Raw genomic sequence first — 11984 nt, 5'->3', positions numbered from 1 at the left:
CCTAATAGCAGGATGACGCAAGTAGAGTCTGTCAAGGCCACGCGAAAGATACTCCGCCCCTAAAATGAAGAGAAGGGGAGACAATGGATCTCCCTGCCGGAGGCCCCTGGTAGAGCCGAAGAACCCCGAGAGAGAGCCATTGATATTAACGGAGAAATGACAATGAGAAATACAGGCCGAGACCAAAGCCACAACCTGCTCAGAGAAACCAAAATGACGCAAAACATCAAAAAGGAAAGGCCATTGAACCCGATCATAGGCCTTAGCCATATCCAACTTCAAAATAACATTACCACCACGATTGGGGAGAGTGAGACTATGAGTGAGCTCCTGAGCAAGGAGGATGTTATCAGAAATCATCCGTCCGGGAACAAAAGCACTCTGATTCAAAGAAATGAGTCTCTCCACCACAGCCCGCAGCCGAGAGTACAACAACTTAGAAATGATTTTGTTCGTGACATTACACAGGCTGATCGGACGAAAATCCGACCAAGCCCGAGCACCCTCGACTTTTAGGGTTTAGGGTTTAGGGTTTAGGGTTTAGGGTTTAGGGTTTAGGGTTTTTTTTTTTTTTTTTTTTTTTTTTTTTTTCCGGAAAACACCGCCGGATGCGGGGGGGTTAGGCAGACCCCTACCTGTATATATCCACAAAAAAAAAAAACAGTAACAAATACAGAATAAGAAAACCTAAAAGAGGAGGTGGAAAAGACCAAACCTCCCCAAAAAGGCTAAAGCAGTAGAAACATAAATACAAAGCAACCTAGGGAAGGAAATACAAAAGCAAAACGACCCTAGGAGGCTACCAATATGCAACATCTGCTAATCAAAAACGAGGAGCACTATGAACAACCAGCTGAGGAAGTCAAAATGATAACGATGAGATGAACGCAGAGCCCATGAAAATGCTCTCATCCCGAAACTATCATCCTGAAGAATCCAATCTGTCAATATAAATATCATCTGGTAGGTAACAAGTGGACCACTCCCACTCGGCAAAAGAAAGTCTGGCCAGGAAGTCACTATACAATGGCGATCACAGAGCAAAAAAGAGATCGCAATCCCGCCAGAACGAAAGATATCCAGCGTCTGAATCAAAAGAGCAAAGAGCTCGATCCCAAGAAGTAGGAGTCTAACGAGCATGGCATAAAACGCAGAAGATCCTGTAGAAAGCACCCCATGACTCCACCATGACATCCAGGAGACACCTCTATAAAAACTGATACGGCGGCGAAAGAGAACCAGCAGAAAACGTCCGCCAGGAACCATGAATGTGCCAAAGTAAAGCACCAACAGCAATAGATCAGAAACCCACTCGGAACAAACAAGGATAACCACATCATGTGCAAGTGTCTGGACCCACTTGCACAAACTATATGGAAGTGCTAAACAACCTCCAAGAACACTAACCTGCAATAAAATAAATAGATATATATATAAATAGATATATAGTCAGAGAACATAAAGAAATAGATCCAAAAAAAGGAAGGGTCTCAAATGGCTAAGAGGATCTGTTTCTGAGGTATGGAAGCCCAGAACGATCAGATCTAGCAAGGATGGAGATGTCTGGAGGAAGGGAAGGACCTAACTCTAAGGTATACTGCCTAAAAGTATGTGCCCTCGCCGCCAAGGCATCCGCCACCGAATTCCCTTCCCGGTAAATATGCGATAAATGAACTGAACGCCCCCTCATCAGCAAACGAATCCGTGTAACAATATGCTCAAGATCCCAAGTACACCGACGGGAGCGAAGTATAAGAAGAGATATACGAGAGTCAGTCTCAATCCAAAGAGGGAATAAATGAAGATCAGAAGAAATGAGAAGACCCCTCCAAATAGCCCAAAGTTCTGCCCGGATATTGGTCCCAACTCCAATGAACTCACTGAAAGAAACCAGCACCTGACCAGAGGAGTCACGAACAACACCACCAATAGTAGAAGCTCCAGGACTACCTCTCGAACTCCCATCCACATTCAGTTTGAAGCACCCAACCGGCGGTCTCAACCAACGGACAATCGCCATTTTATGTACCCTGCGCATATCAACAAAAAACCCAAGCGACCTCGCAGCATGTAAAACACCACGCCAGTGCATGGGCTTAACAGTAGACGCAGCGTGAGCTAGACGCAAATAGGACAAAATCTGAGACTTAACAGTCTCCCCAGAAATGTGCAAATGACGGTGTTTCGCATCATTCCTAGCTGTCCAGAGAAACCATAAAACAATGAAAGGCAAAAACTCCTTCACGTGGCCTCTAGGTGTCCACCCCGGATGCCTCTTCCAAGCACTGAGGAAGAGTCTGAAATCACTAGTAAGGGGAATACGGACATGAAAAACAGCCCCAAAAAAATGCCATACAGATCTGGCAATAGGGCTGTCAATGAAAATGTGCGTGAATGTCTCAGGCATCTCACAGCACTGACATTTAGACGCCAGCTCGAAACCACGACGCTGGAGAACATCGTCAACTGGAAGCCATTGATGCCAAAACCTCCATAGGAAGAAAGACATAGTAGGCCTCAGCCAACTGCCCCAGCAAGGAGTGAATATATCAGAAACTTGGTCTCTCAGGCGGACAAGCTCCCAAGCGGATTTTATCGAAAAAACACCGTCAGAACTATGCACCCAAATGGCCAAATCGGGCTCACCCAATGCAATAGGGATCAGAGCAATAGTCTCAGCAACAGAGGGAGGAACAACTGAACAGAGGAAATCAAAATCCCAAACCCCATCTGAAATAAAGTGAGAAACACGGACACCTCGATCCCCCCTAACCGGTAACTGACTAGATAATGGAACATCCCCACACCAGATATCATCCCAAAAATTAACATCTCCCATCCCAACTCTCCATCGAATGCCAGATTCAGCACGAGGCCTAATCTTAAGCAAACGACGCCAAGTGGGAGAAATGAATCCAGCAGATGAAACACAAGCTGGATGCCCCAACTGGCAGTATTTTCTCATCATGAATTTGGACCATAGAGATGAACCTTGACGAAAGCGAAACCATAATTTAATGGAGAAGCTTTCCACAATATCTTTGAGCCTGCGAAATCCAAGACCCCCTTCAGAGACAGGAAGACATGCACGAGACCACCTCGCCCAATGCCATTTCTTATCCAAAGGTCTGGAACCCCACAAGAAACCATTGAAAACATTCTCGAGCCTCTCCATAACTGCCAGAGGAGGCTGGACTACCTGAAACATGTAAAGGGGAACCGAAAGGAGAACACTCCTAAGGAGTGTCATACGACTCCCCGGGGAAAGAGTTTTAAGCTCCCAACCCTCCAACTTCTTACTCACCATCTGCACAAGGGGATCAAAAAGAGAGCAAACTCTATTCCCACGAAACAAAGGAACTCCGAGGTATTTGATAGGAAAAAAACCCTCCCCAAACCCAGTGATACGAAGGAGACGGGAACGAGTACGAGCAGAACACCTCGGAGGCAAAATAATGACGCTCTTAAATGCATTCACCAACTGCCCCGAGCAGTTTTCATAGTGATGCAAAAAATCCATGAGATTGTTCATCTCACGAGTCCCACCATTGGCAAAAATAATGATATCATCAGCATAAGCCAGGTGTGAAAGGGGGAGATCACAACCAGATCGGTACCTAATCGCAGGAAACTGACGATAAAGACGATCAAGCCCGCACGAAAGGTACTCAGCCCCCAGAATGAAAAGTAGAGGGGACAAAGGGTCACCCTGCCGGAGACCCCTAGTGGATCCAAAGAATCCAGTGAGTGAACCATTGATATTAACTGAAAATTGGCAATGAGAAATGCAGGCAGATATCAGCGACACAACCTGCTCTGAAAAGCCATAATGCCTCAAAACATCCAACAGAAAAGACCATTGGACCCTATCATAGGCTTTGGCCATATCCAATTTCAAAATAACATTGCCACCACGGGTGGGGAGAGAAAGACTATGAGTAAGCTCTTGAGCAAGGAGGATATTATCCGAAATCACCCGCCCTGGAACAAAGCCACTCTGATTCCACGAAACAAGCCTCTCCGCCACCACCTTCAATCGAGAATATAATAGTTTGGAAATGATCTTATTGGTCACATTACACAAGCTGATAGGACGAAAGTCCGACCAAGCTTGAGCACCCATGACTTTGGGAATCAATGTGATCGTGGTGGCAGTAAACCCCTGTGGCATGGGACTACCCCGAAAGAAATCAAGAACCGCATCCAAAACATCCTGATGGACAATCTCCCAGCAATGCTGAAAGAAAGCCGAAGAGAAACCATCAGGCCCCGCCACACTATCACGATGTATGGAGAAAACAGTCGCCCGCACCTCCTCCAATGAAGGGGGGGCAGCAATATTGGCGTTCTCCAAATCCGAGATCACCAAAGGGAAATCAGAAAAATCTGGGCAAGAAAGCACAAAAGGATCCCCAGTAAGCAGGTTTTGAAAAAAGGCGGCTCCAGACTGCTGAATAAGATCAGGGGAAGTAAGGCAAGAACCATTATCCCAAATACGGAAAATTTTATTAGCCACCCGTTTTTTCTTGACCATATTGTGGAAGAGTTTGGTGTTTCTCTCACCATCCTCTAACCACCTACAAGCGGCTTTTTGCCGCCAAAAATCCGCCTCCATGGCAGTAACCCGAGCAAGGTCTTCATTGCAATTGGACAAACTAGTCCAATGCAAATCCGAAGGGTCAGCCTCGCAAACTGCCTCAGCAACCCGGACAGCCTGCTCCGCCTCAGCAAGTTTGACAAAAAGATCCCCAAAAACACTCTTATTCCACCACTTCAGGTGGCTCTTGAGGCGCTTCAATTTCACAAAAAGACGGTGCATGCCGTTCAAATGACACGGCAAATTCCAATTAAGCCGCACCGTCTGCAAAAAACCGTGGTGCCTGAGCCACATGCTCTGAAAGCGAAAAGAACTCGGCCCACTAGCAAATATCGGGACTGACACAAAAAGAGGACAATGGTCAGAGACTGTACGAATGAGGTGCTCCACACGAATAGAATGAAAATGGTTTAGGGTTTAGGGTTTAGGGTTTAGGGTTTAGGGTTTAGGGTTTAGGGTTTAGGGTTTAGGGTTTAGGGTTTAGGGTTTAGGGGTTTAGGGTTTAGGGTTTAGGGTTTAGGGTTTAGGGTTTAGGGTTTAGGGTTTTTTTTTTTTTTTTTTTTTTTAAACCGGAAAACACCGCCGGATGCGGGGGGGTTAGGCAGACCCCTACCTGTATATATCCACAAAATAAAAAGTAACAGCAGAAAGAAAACCTAAAAGAGGAGGGGGACTAAACCAAGACCTCCTCAAAAAGGCTAAAGCAGTAGAAACATAAATACCAAGTAGCCTAGGGACATAAATACAAAAACAAAATAACCCTAGACTACGACAAAAATGCGCCAGAAACTAATCAAATACGAGCTGCGCTAAGAGTCAACACGCCGAAGAAGACCAAATGATAACTGGGAGATGAGTGCAGAATCCATGGAGAAATTCTCATCTCTAAGCCATCACCCTGAAGAATCCAATCTGTCAAAACGACTCTAATCTGAAACCGAGTAACTGTATGAATCCCAGCAGGCAAAATAAGATAAGGCCAGGAAATCACTGTACAATGACGATAGAAGAGCAAAATGAAGATCGCAATCCAGCCAGAACAAAAAGGATCCAGCATCTGAAGTATAAATCTGACGAAGGTATCATAACAATGAAGAGGATCGTCCGGAAAGAATCCCTGGAACCACCACGACATCCAGTAAACTCCTGTAAAAGAACTGAGACGGCGGGCAAGGAGAAACTGCAGTAAACGCCCGCCAGGGACCAGAAGTGGACCGAAGAGAGGCCCAAACAGAAATAGCGCTCCAGGGAATATGAGAGGGCCAAAGAAGAGCACCAAGAGGGTAAGTGCGAGAGCCCACCCAATCCTGAGGAGACCAAACATGTAGTGTGCGAGTGTCTGGGCCCACTCACACCAGACTGGCAAAACGGGGGAAAAGAGAAACCCCCTAAGTAACAGTACCTGCAAAGAAAAAATATACATATACATATAGAAATACCGAAGAAATGGGTCCAAGAGAAGGGATGGGCTGCAAGCGGCTAAGAACATCGATATCTCAGGTAGGGAAGTCCGGAGGTATCCGAACGTGCAAGAATGGAAATGTGCCTAGGGAGGGAGGGACCTAACTCTAAGGTAAAGTGCCTAAGGGTATGGGCCCTCGCCGCCAACGCATCCGCCACCGAATTACCCTCCCGAAATATATGCGAAATATGAACAGACCGCCCCCTCAAAAGGACCAGAATCCTGGATATAATGTGATCAAGACCCCAGCAACATCGACGGGAACGAATGAGCTGAATAGAAGTCAGAGAATCAAGCTCGATCCAAAGAGGGAAAAAAGAATGATCAGAACAAAGGAGAAGACCCCTCCAAACCGCCCAAAGCTCAGCCCGAAGAGAAGACCCAGCTCCGATGAACTCGCTGAATGAGAGCACGACCCTCCCGGAATCATCCCGAACAACGCCACCAGCAGAGGAGTCCCCAGATGTACCACGCGCGCTCCCATCCACATTAAGCTTGAAGCACCCGGACGGCGGCCGCAGCCAGCGAACAATCGCCGTCCTATGAAATCTGTGGAGAGCAACCGAAATACCCAGCAATCTCGCCACATGAAACACACCCAGCCAATGTCTGGGCTTGACAGTACGCGCAGAGTGGGCGAGACGCAGGTAAGACAAAATCTGAAACTTCACCGTCTCCCCAGAGATGGGAAGATGACGGTGCTTAGCATCGTTCCGCGCAGTCCAGAGGAACCACAGGACAATGCAGGGAAGAAACTCACGCACATGGCCCCCCCGGGACCAGACCAAATCTCTCTTCCACGCACTGAGGAACAAACTGAAATCCTCAGTGTCGGGAATACGAACCCGAAACACTGCGCCAAAGAAGTGCCAGACAGACCGAGCAACCGGGCTGCGAATGAATATGTGTGTGAATGTCTCAGACATATCACAACACTGACATCTCGAGGCTAACGCAAAACCCCGGCGCTGGAGCACCTCATCAACTGGGAGCCATTGATGCCAGAATCTCCAGAGGAAGAACGACATGGTAGGCCTCAACCAGCTCCCCCAACACGGGCGGAATATATCAGAAGACGGAGCACGCTGACGGATCAGCTCCCAAGCAGATCTCACAGAGAAAGCACCATCGGAGCTATGGATCCATCGTGCCAGATCAGGGTCGCCCGAAAGAACAGGAATCAAAACAATCTCCTCGGCAACCGAAGGAGCAACAACCGCACAGAGGCGATCAAAATCCCAGGACCCCTCAGATAGAAAATGAGAGACCCGAACATCACGGCCCCCGCGGACCACACACCGGGAGGACAAAGGAACGTCCCCAAACCAAGTGTCATCCCAAAAGAAAACATCTCCGAGACCAACTCGCCAGCGAATGCCAGGCTCCGCGCGAGGGCGGATCCTGAGGAGACGACGCCAAATGGGGGAAATAGAAGCACGGGCGGGGACACAGGCAGGAGCATCCAGCCGGCAATACTTCCGGAAAAGGAATCTCGCCCATAAAGAAGAGCCCTGCCGAAATCTAAACCATAATTTGATCGAGAAACATTCCACGAGATCTTTCAATCTGCGGAATCCAAGACCCCCCTCAACCACAGGGAGGCAAGCCCTGGACCACCGGGCCCAGTGCCACTTCCTTTCCAAGGGTCTCGACCCCCAGAGGAAGGCGTTGAAGGCCCGCTCAAGCTTCTCCATGACAGCCAGAGGTGGCTGAACCACCTGAAACAGATAAATCGGCATGGAGAGGAGCACGCTACGAATCAGGGTCATGCGGCTACCCGGGGAGAGGGTCCGAATCTCCCAACCCTCTAACTTCCTACGAACAGACTGTAGGAGGGGCTCAAAAAGGGAGCAAGTGCGATTACCCCGATAAAGGGGAACTCCGAGGTACTTGAGGGGCAGATGACCCTCGGCGAACCCGGTGATGCGCAAAAGCCGGGAGCGGAGGCGCCCAGAGCACCTCGGAGGCAAAATCAAAGAACTCTTGGCAGCATTCACACGCTGCCCCGAACAGTTCTCGTAGTGATGCAGAAAATCGACAAGGCGCTGCATACCACGAGTCCCACCACTGGCAAAAATAATGACATCATCAGCGTAAGCCAGATGGGAAATCAAAATATCACAATCAGAACGGTACCTGAGCGCAGGATGCTGCAGGTATAGGCGGTCAAGGCCACGAGAAAGATACTCCGCCCCCAAAACGAAGAGAAGGGGAGACAATGGATCGCCCTGCCGGAGGCCTCTGGTGGAACCAAAAAACCCCGATAGCGAACCATTGATGTTCACGGAGAAATGACAATGGGAAATACAGGCCGAAACCAAAGCCACGACACGCTCTGAAAAACCAAAATGTCTCAAAACGTCGAAGAGGAAATGCCACTGGACCCGATCATAGGCCTTGGCCATATCCAACTTCAATATGACATTACCACCACGAGTGGGGAGAGTAATGCTGTGAGTGAGCTCCTGGGCAAGGAGAATATTATCCGAGATCATCCGACCCGGAACGAAGCCACTCTGATTCGGGGAAACAAGTCTCTCCACCACATCCCTCAACCGAGAGTACAACAGCTTAGAGATGATTTTGTTCGTGACATTGCACAGGCTGATCGGACGGAAGTCCGACCAGGCGCGTGCACCCTCGACTTTGGGAATAAGAGTGATCGTGGTGGCGGTAAAGCCCTGAGGCATAGGAGAACCCTGGAAAAAATCAAGAACAGCACCAAAAACATCCTGATGGACAATCTCCCAGCAATGCTGAAAGAACGCCGAGGAAAAGCCATCAGGGCCAGCAACGCTATCAGGGTGAATGGAGAAGACGGTCGCGCGGACCTCCTCCAAAGAGGGAATCGCAGCAATACCATCATTCTCCACAGCAGAGATAACCGAGGAAAAACCCGAAAAATCAGGGCAATCGAGCGCAGAGGGCTCCCCGGTAAGAAGATCCTGGAAAAACAAGGCTCCCGACTGCTGAATCAAATCCTGAGACGTCAGGCAAACCCCATTCTCCCATATGCGGAAAATTTTATTCGCCACGCGCTTTTTCCTCACCATATTATGGAAGAGTCTGGTGTTCCGCTCACCATCCTCAAGCCAATGGCAAGCCGCTTTCTGTTTCCAAAAATCCGCCTCCATGGCGGTGATACGAGCCAGATCCTCATTGCGATCGGACAGGGAAGTCCAATTCGCGTCAGAAGGGTCGGCCTCACAAACATCCTCAGCTGAACGAACAGCCCTCTCAGCCGCAGTGAGTCTATCAAAGATGTTACCAAAAACATCTCGATTCCACCACCGGAGGTGATGCTTGAGACGCTTCATCTTGGCAAAAAGCCGAGGCATGCCGCTCAGACTGCAAGGAAGATTCCAATTAAGCCTCACAGTCTGCAAAAAACCATGGTGCCTAACCCACATACGCTGGAAGCGAAACGAGCTCGGCCCACGGGCAAAAACAGGGGCGGTAACCAAAAGCGGACAGTGATCCGAGACAGTACGAGCGAGATGTTCAACCCGAATCGAGCTGAAATGATCGCCCCAATCAACAGAAACCAAGACCCTGTCCAAACGCTTCCAAATGGTCTTATTCGTCCAAGTGAACGAAGACCCCTCAAAACCAGCATCGATCAAGCCAGAATCAAGAATAAAAGTGTTGAACTCCTCCATGGGTAGCAACCTACCACCACGGGAGCCCAAGCACTCAGACGCATCCCTGACGACATTAAAGTCGCCCCCAACCAGCCAGGGACCCAAAACAGGCTTAACCAAAAGCAAAGAAGCCCAAAGATCCCTACGCTGAACATAATCACATCTAGCATAGACAAAAGAACAAAATATCTCTGTCGGCAAGAAAGAGGCAGAGACTCTGATGTGAAGGAACTGAGCATGATCAAAAACACACTCCGCCCTCACATCAGCAGCAAAAAATACCCAGATATGACCGGAGAGATTAGAGATGACTCCAGAAAACCCCAAACGGCGAGTCATGAATCTCGGATCCAGATCAATCAAGGGCTCCAAAACAGCCAAAACCTTAATCTGTTTCTCCTTCACAAAGGCATGAAGCCTCTGCTGGGACTCCGAACCTTGAAGTCCCCGGATATTCCAGATTAAACAATTCATGGGGAACGGGTGGAAGAAGGACCCGATCGCTTTTTATGCGATCGCCGACCATCATCCTGAGGTCTTTTTCTGGGGTTGGACATGTCAGTGTCCAGAATACTACACTCGGACCCACAGCTAACTCCAGACACAGAATGTCGATCAAAATCCTGATCAGGATCATCAGCCGACATGTGACTGGGGGTCATCTCAAGAATAGGGGGTCCCTGTCGAGCAATCAACTCGTCCAGCATAGAAGTGGCATCAGCAGGGGATGCAGGAAAAGATGGGACCGAGTGGCTGCTATGATTTTCAATACAAACCTCCGGGGGGACAAACACAGTCACCACATCCGGGCGTGGAGATCCAAGGTCATCCACGCAGTCCATAAAAGGAACACTCTCATCGTCCTCAGCCACCGTGACCGCAGGGCGGTCAGAAGAAGGGGCCTCCTGATGAGAACTCAAACCGACAGAGGGATCAGGAACACCTAATCCAAGCTCCTCAGAGCCAACCTCTGTCTCCTGCAAATGTGAAAGAACTCCAAAAGAGTTCGAAGCAAGTGGGTCATCCCTCGGAAGAGCCTGACGAACAGGCCTCCGTCTCTGTCTACGCCGAGGACCATGGCCATTGACATGAAGCTGGGGCTGTGGTCCCGGGACAATGACAGGGGCTGCACCCTCAGGTGGTGCCTGAGCAGGAGGCGCCTCTGGCTGAGGAGGCCCTCGATCAGCAGGCTTGGATCGAGCAGGTTTAGGATTTTTACCATGAGAATAGCAAATGTCGGTCGAATGACCCAACATCTTGCAATCCAAGCAATACCCAGGTATTTTCTCATACACAACATCAATCTCCTGGGTATGATCACCCCAACCCACCCAAATTTGCTTAACGGGTGGTTCCAACACATTCATCTCCACACAGACTCGAGCAAAAGCGCTCCGAGAGGAGTCAGCAGTAAAGTCATCCATTTTCACCGGATTGCCCAAAATCTTAGCAAGGGCAAAAAGACTTTTCTTGTTAAACAGGTGAATGGGCAAACCCGGGAGACGCACCCAAACAGGGGCGATGGGAGATTCTTCCTGTAGATTGAATTCCGGGGTCCATTTGGAGAAACGGATCCCGAGAGGTCCCACCATCATCTGCCCACGCGTCCAAAAAAACGCATAATCCTCCTCACAATGAAGTGAGAGGAGGTTTAGGGTTTAGGGTTTAGGGTTTAGGGTTTAGGGTTTAGGGTTTAGGGTTTAGGGTTTAGGGTTTTTTTTTTTTTTTTTTTTTTTTTTTTTCCCAAAAACACCGCCGGAAGCGGGGGGGTTAGGCAGACCCCTACCTGTATATATCATCAAAACAAAGAAACAACATAAAACCTAACGAGAGGGGGACTATACCAAGACCTCTCGAAAAGCTACTACACAACACACAAAAAACAAAAATCTAGGGTGGCAAGTAAATGAGCCAAAAGCTAATCCCTAGGTAAAGCGCATAAAACATATGAAGATCAAGAAGCAACGCTAAATACATGGAAATAAAACGAAATCTATCTAAGCAGTAGAGATCCGGCTCAGAAATAGGTGCAAAAGACCACCGATGGTACCCATATCTGAGCCATCTGCCAGTGTAATACCAAACTGAAGAATATAACCTACACCGAGATCGATCTGCTGTACCCGATCTGGCAGTCAAAATAGTAAGCAGCTGGAAAATCACTGTGCTAAAACGGTCGAAACACAAAAGGAGGACCGTAATCCAGCTCAAGTCAGTGAAGCTCGAAGACCTAAGGAGAGGGAGATAGCTGACGGAGCACATAAAATCAGAAATCCAAACATGA

At 48.6% G+C, this 11984-nt stretch overlaps 1 protein-coding gene across 1 annotated transcript; it reads right to left on the bottom strand.

The window, feature by feature from the left end:
- Positions 1 to 819: 819 nt before the first annotated feature.
- On the bottom strand, positions 820 to 4819 carry LOC140809070 (uncharacterized). Its single transcript, XM_073166540.1, has 2 exons — positions 1616 to 4819; positions 820 to 1407 (listed from the first exon to the last, which is right to left on the bottom strand). The coding sequence occupies exons 1-2, from the start codon at positions 4817 to 4819 to the stop codon at positions 820 to 822; spliced, it is 3792 nt and encodes a 1263-aa protein (XP_073022641.1).
- Positions 4820 to 11984: the final 7165 nt, after the last annotated feature.

The sequence above is a fragment of the Primulina eburnea genome, chromosome 13, assembly GCF_022965805.1.
Source record: "Primulina eburnea isolate SZY01 chromosome 13, ASM2296580v1, whole genome shotgun sequence".
Lineage (NCBI taxonomy): Eukaryota > Viridiplantae > Streptophyta > Magnoliopsida > Lamiales > Gesneriaceae > Primulina > Primulina eburnea.
This window is presented reverse-complemented; position numbering and strand designations above follow the sequence as displayed.

Excerpts from the sequence above, each read along its gene's own strand:
- LOC140809070 (XM_073166540.1), bottom strand. The coding sequence starts at position 4,819 with ATGCACCGTCTTTTTGTGAAATTGAAGCGCCTCAAGAGCCACCTGAAG. Across the intron at positions 1,408-1,615 it reads CGGATGCCTTGGCGGCGAGG|GTTAGTGTTCTTGGAGGTTG; the intron begins GCACATACTTTT and ends ATTTTATTGCAG.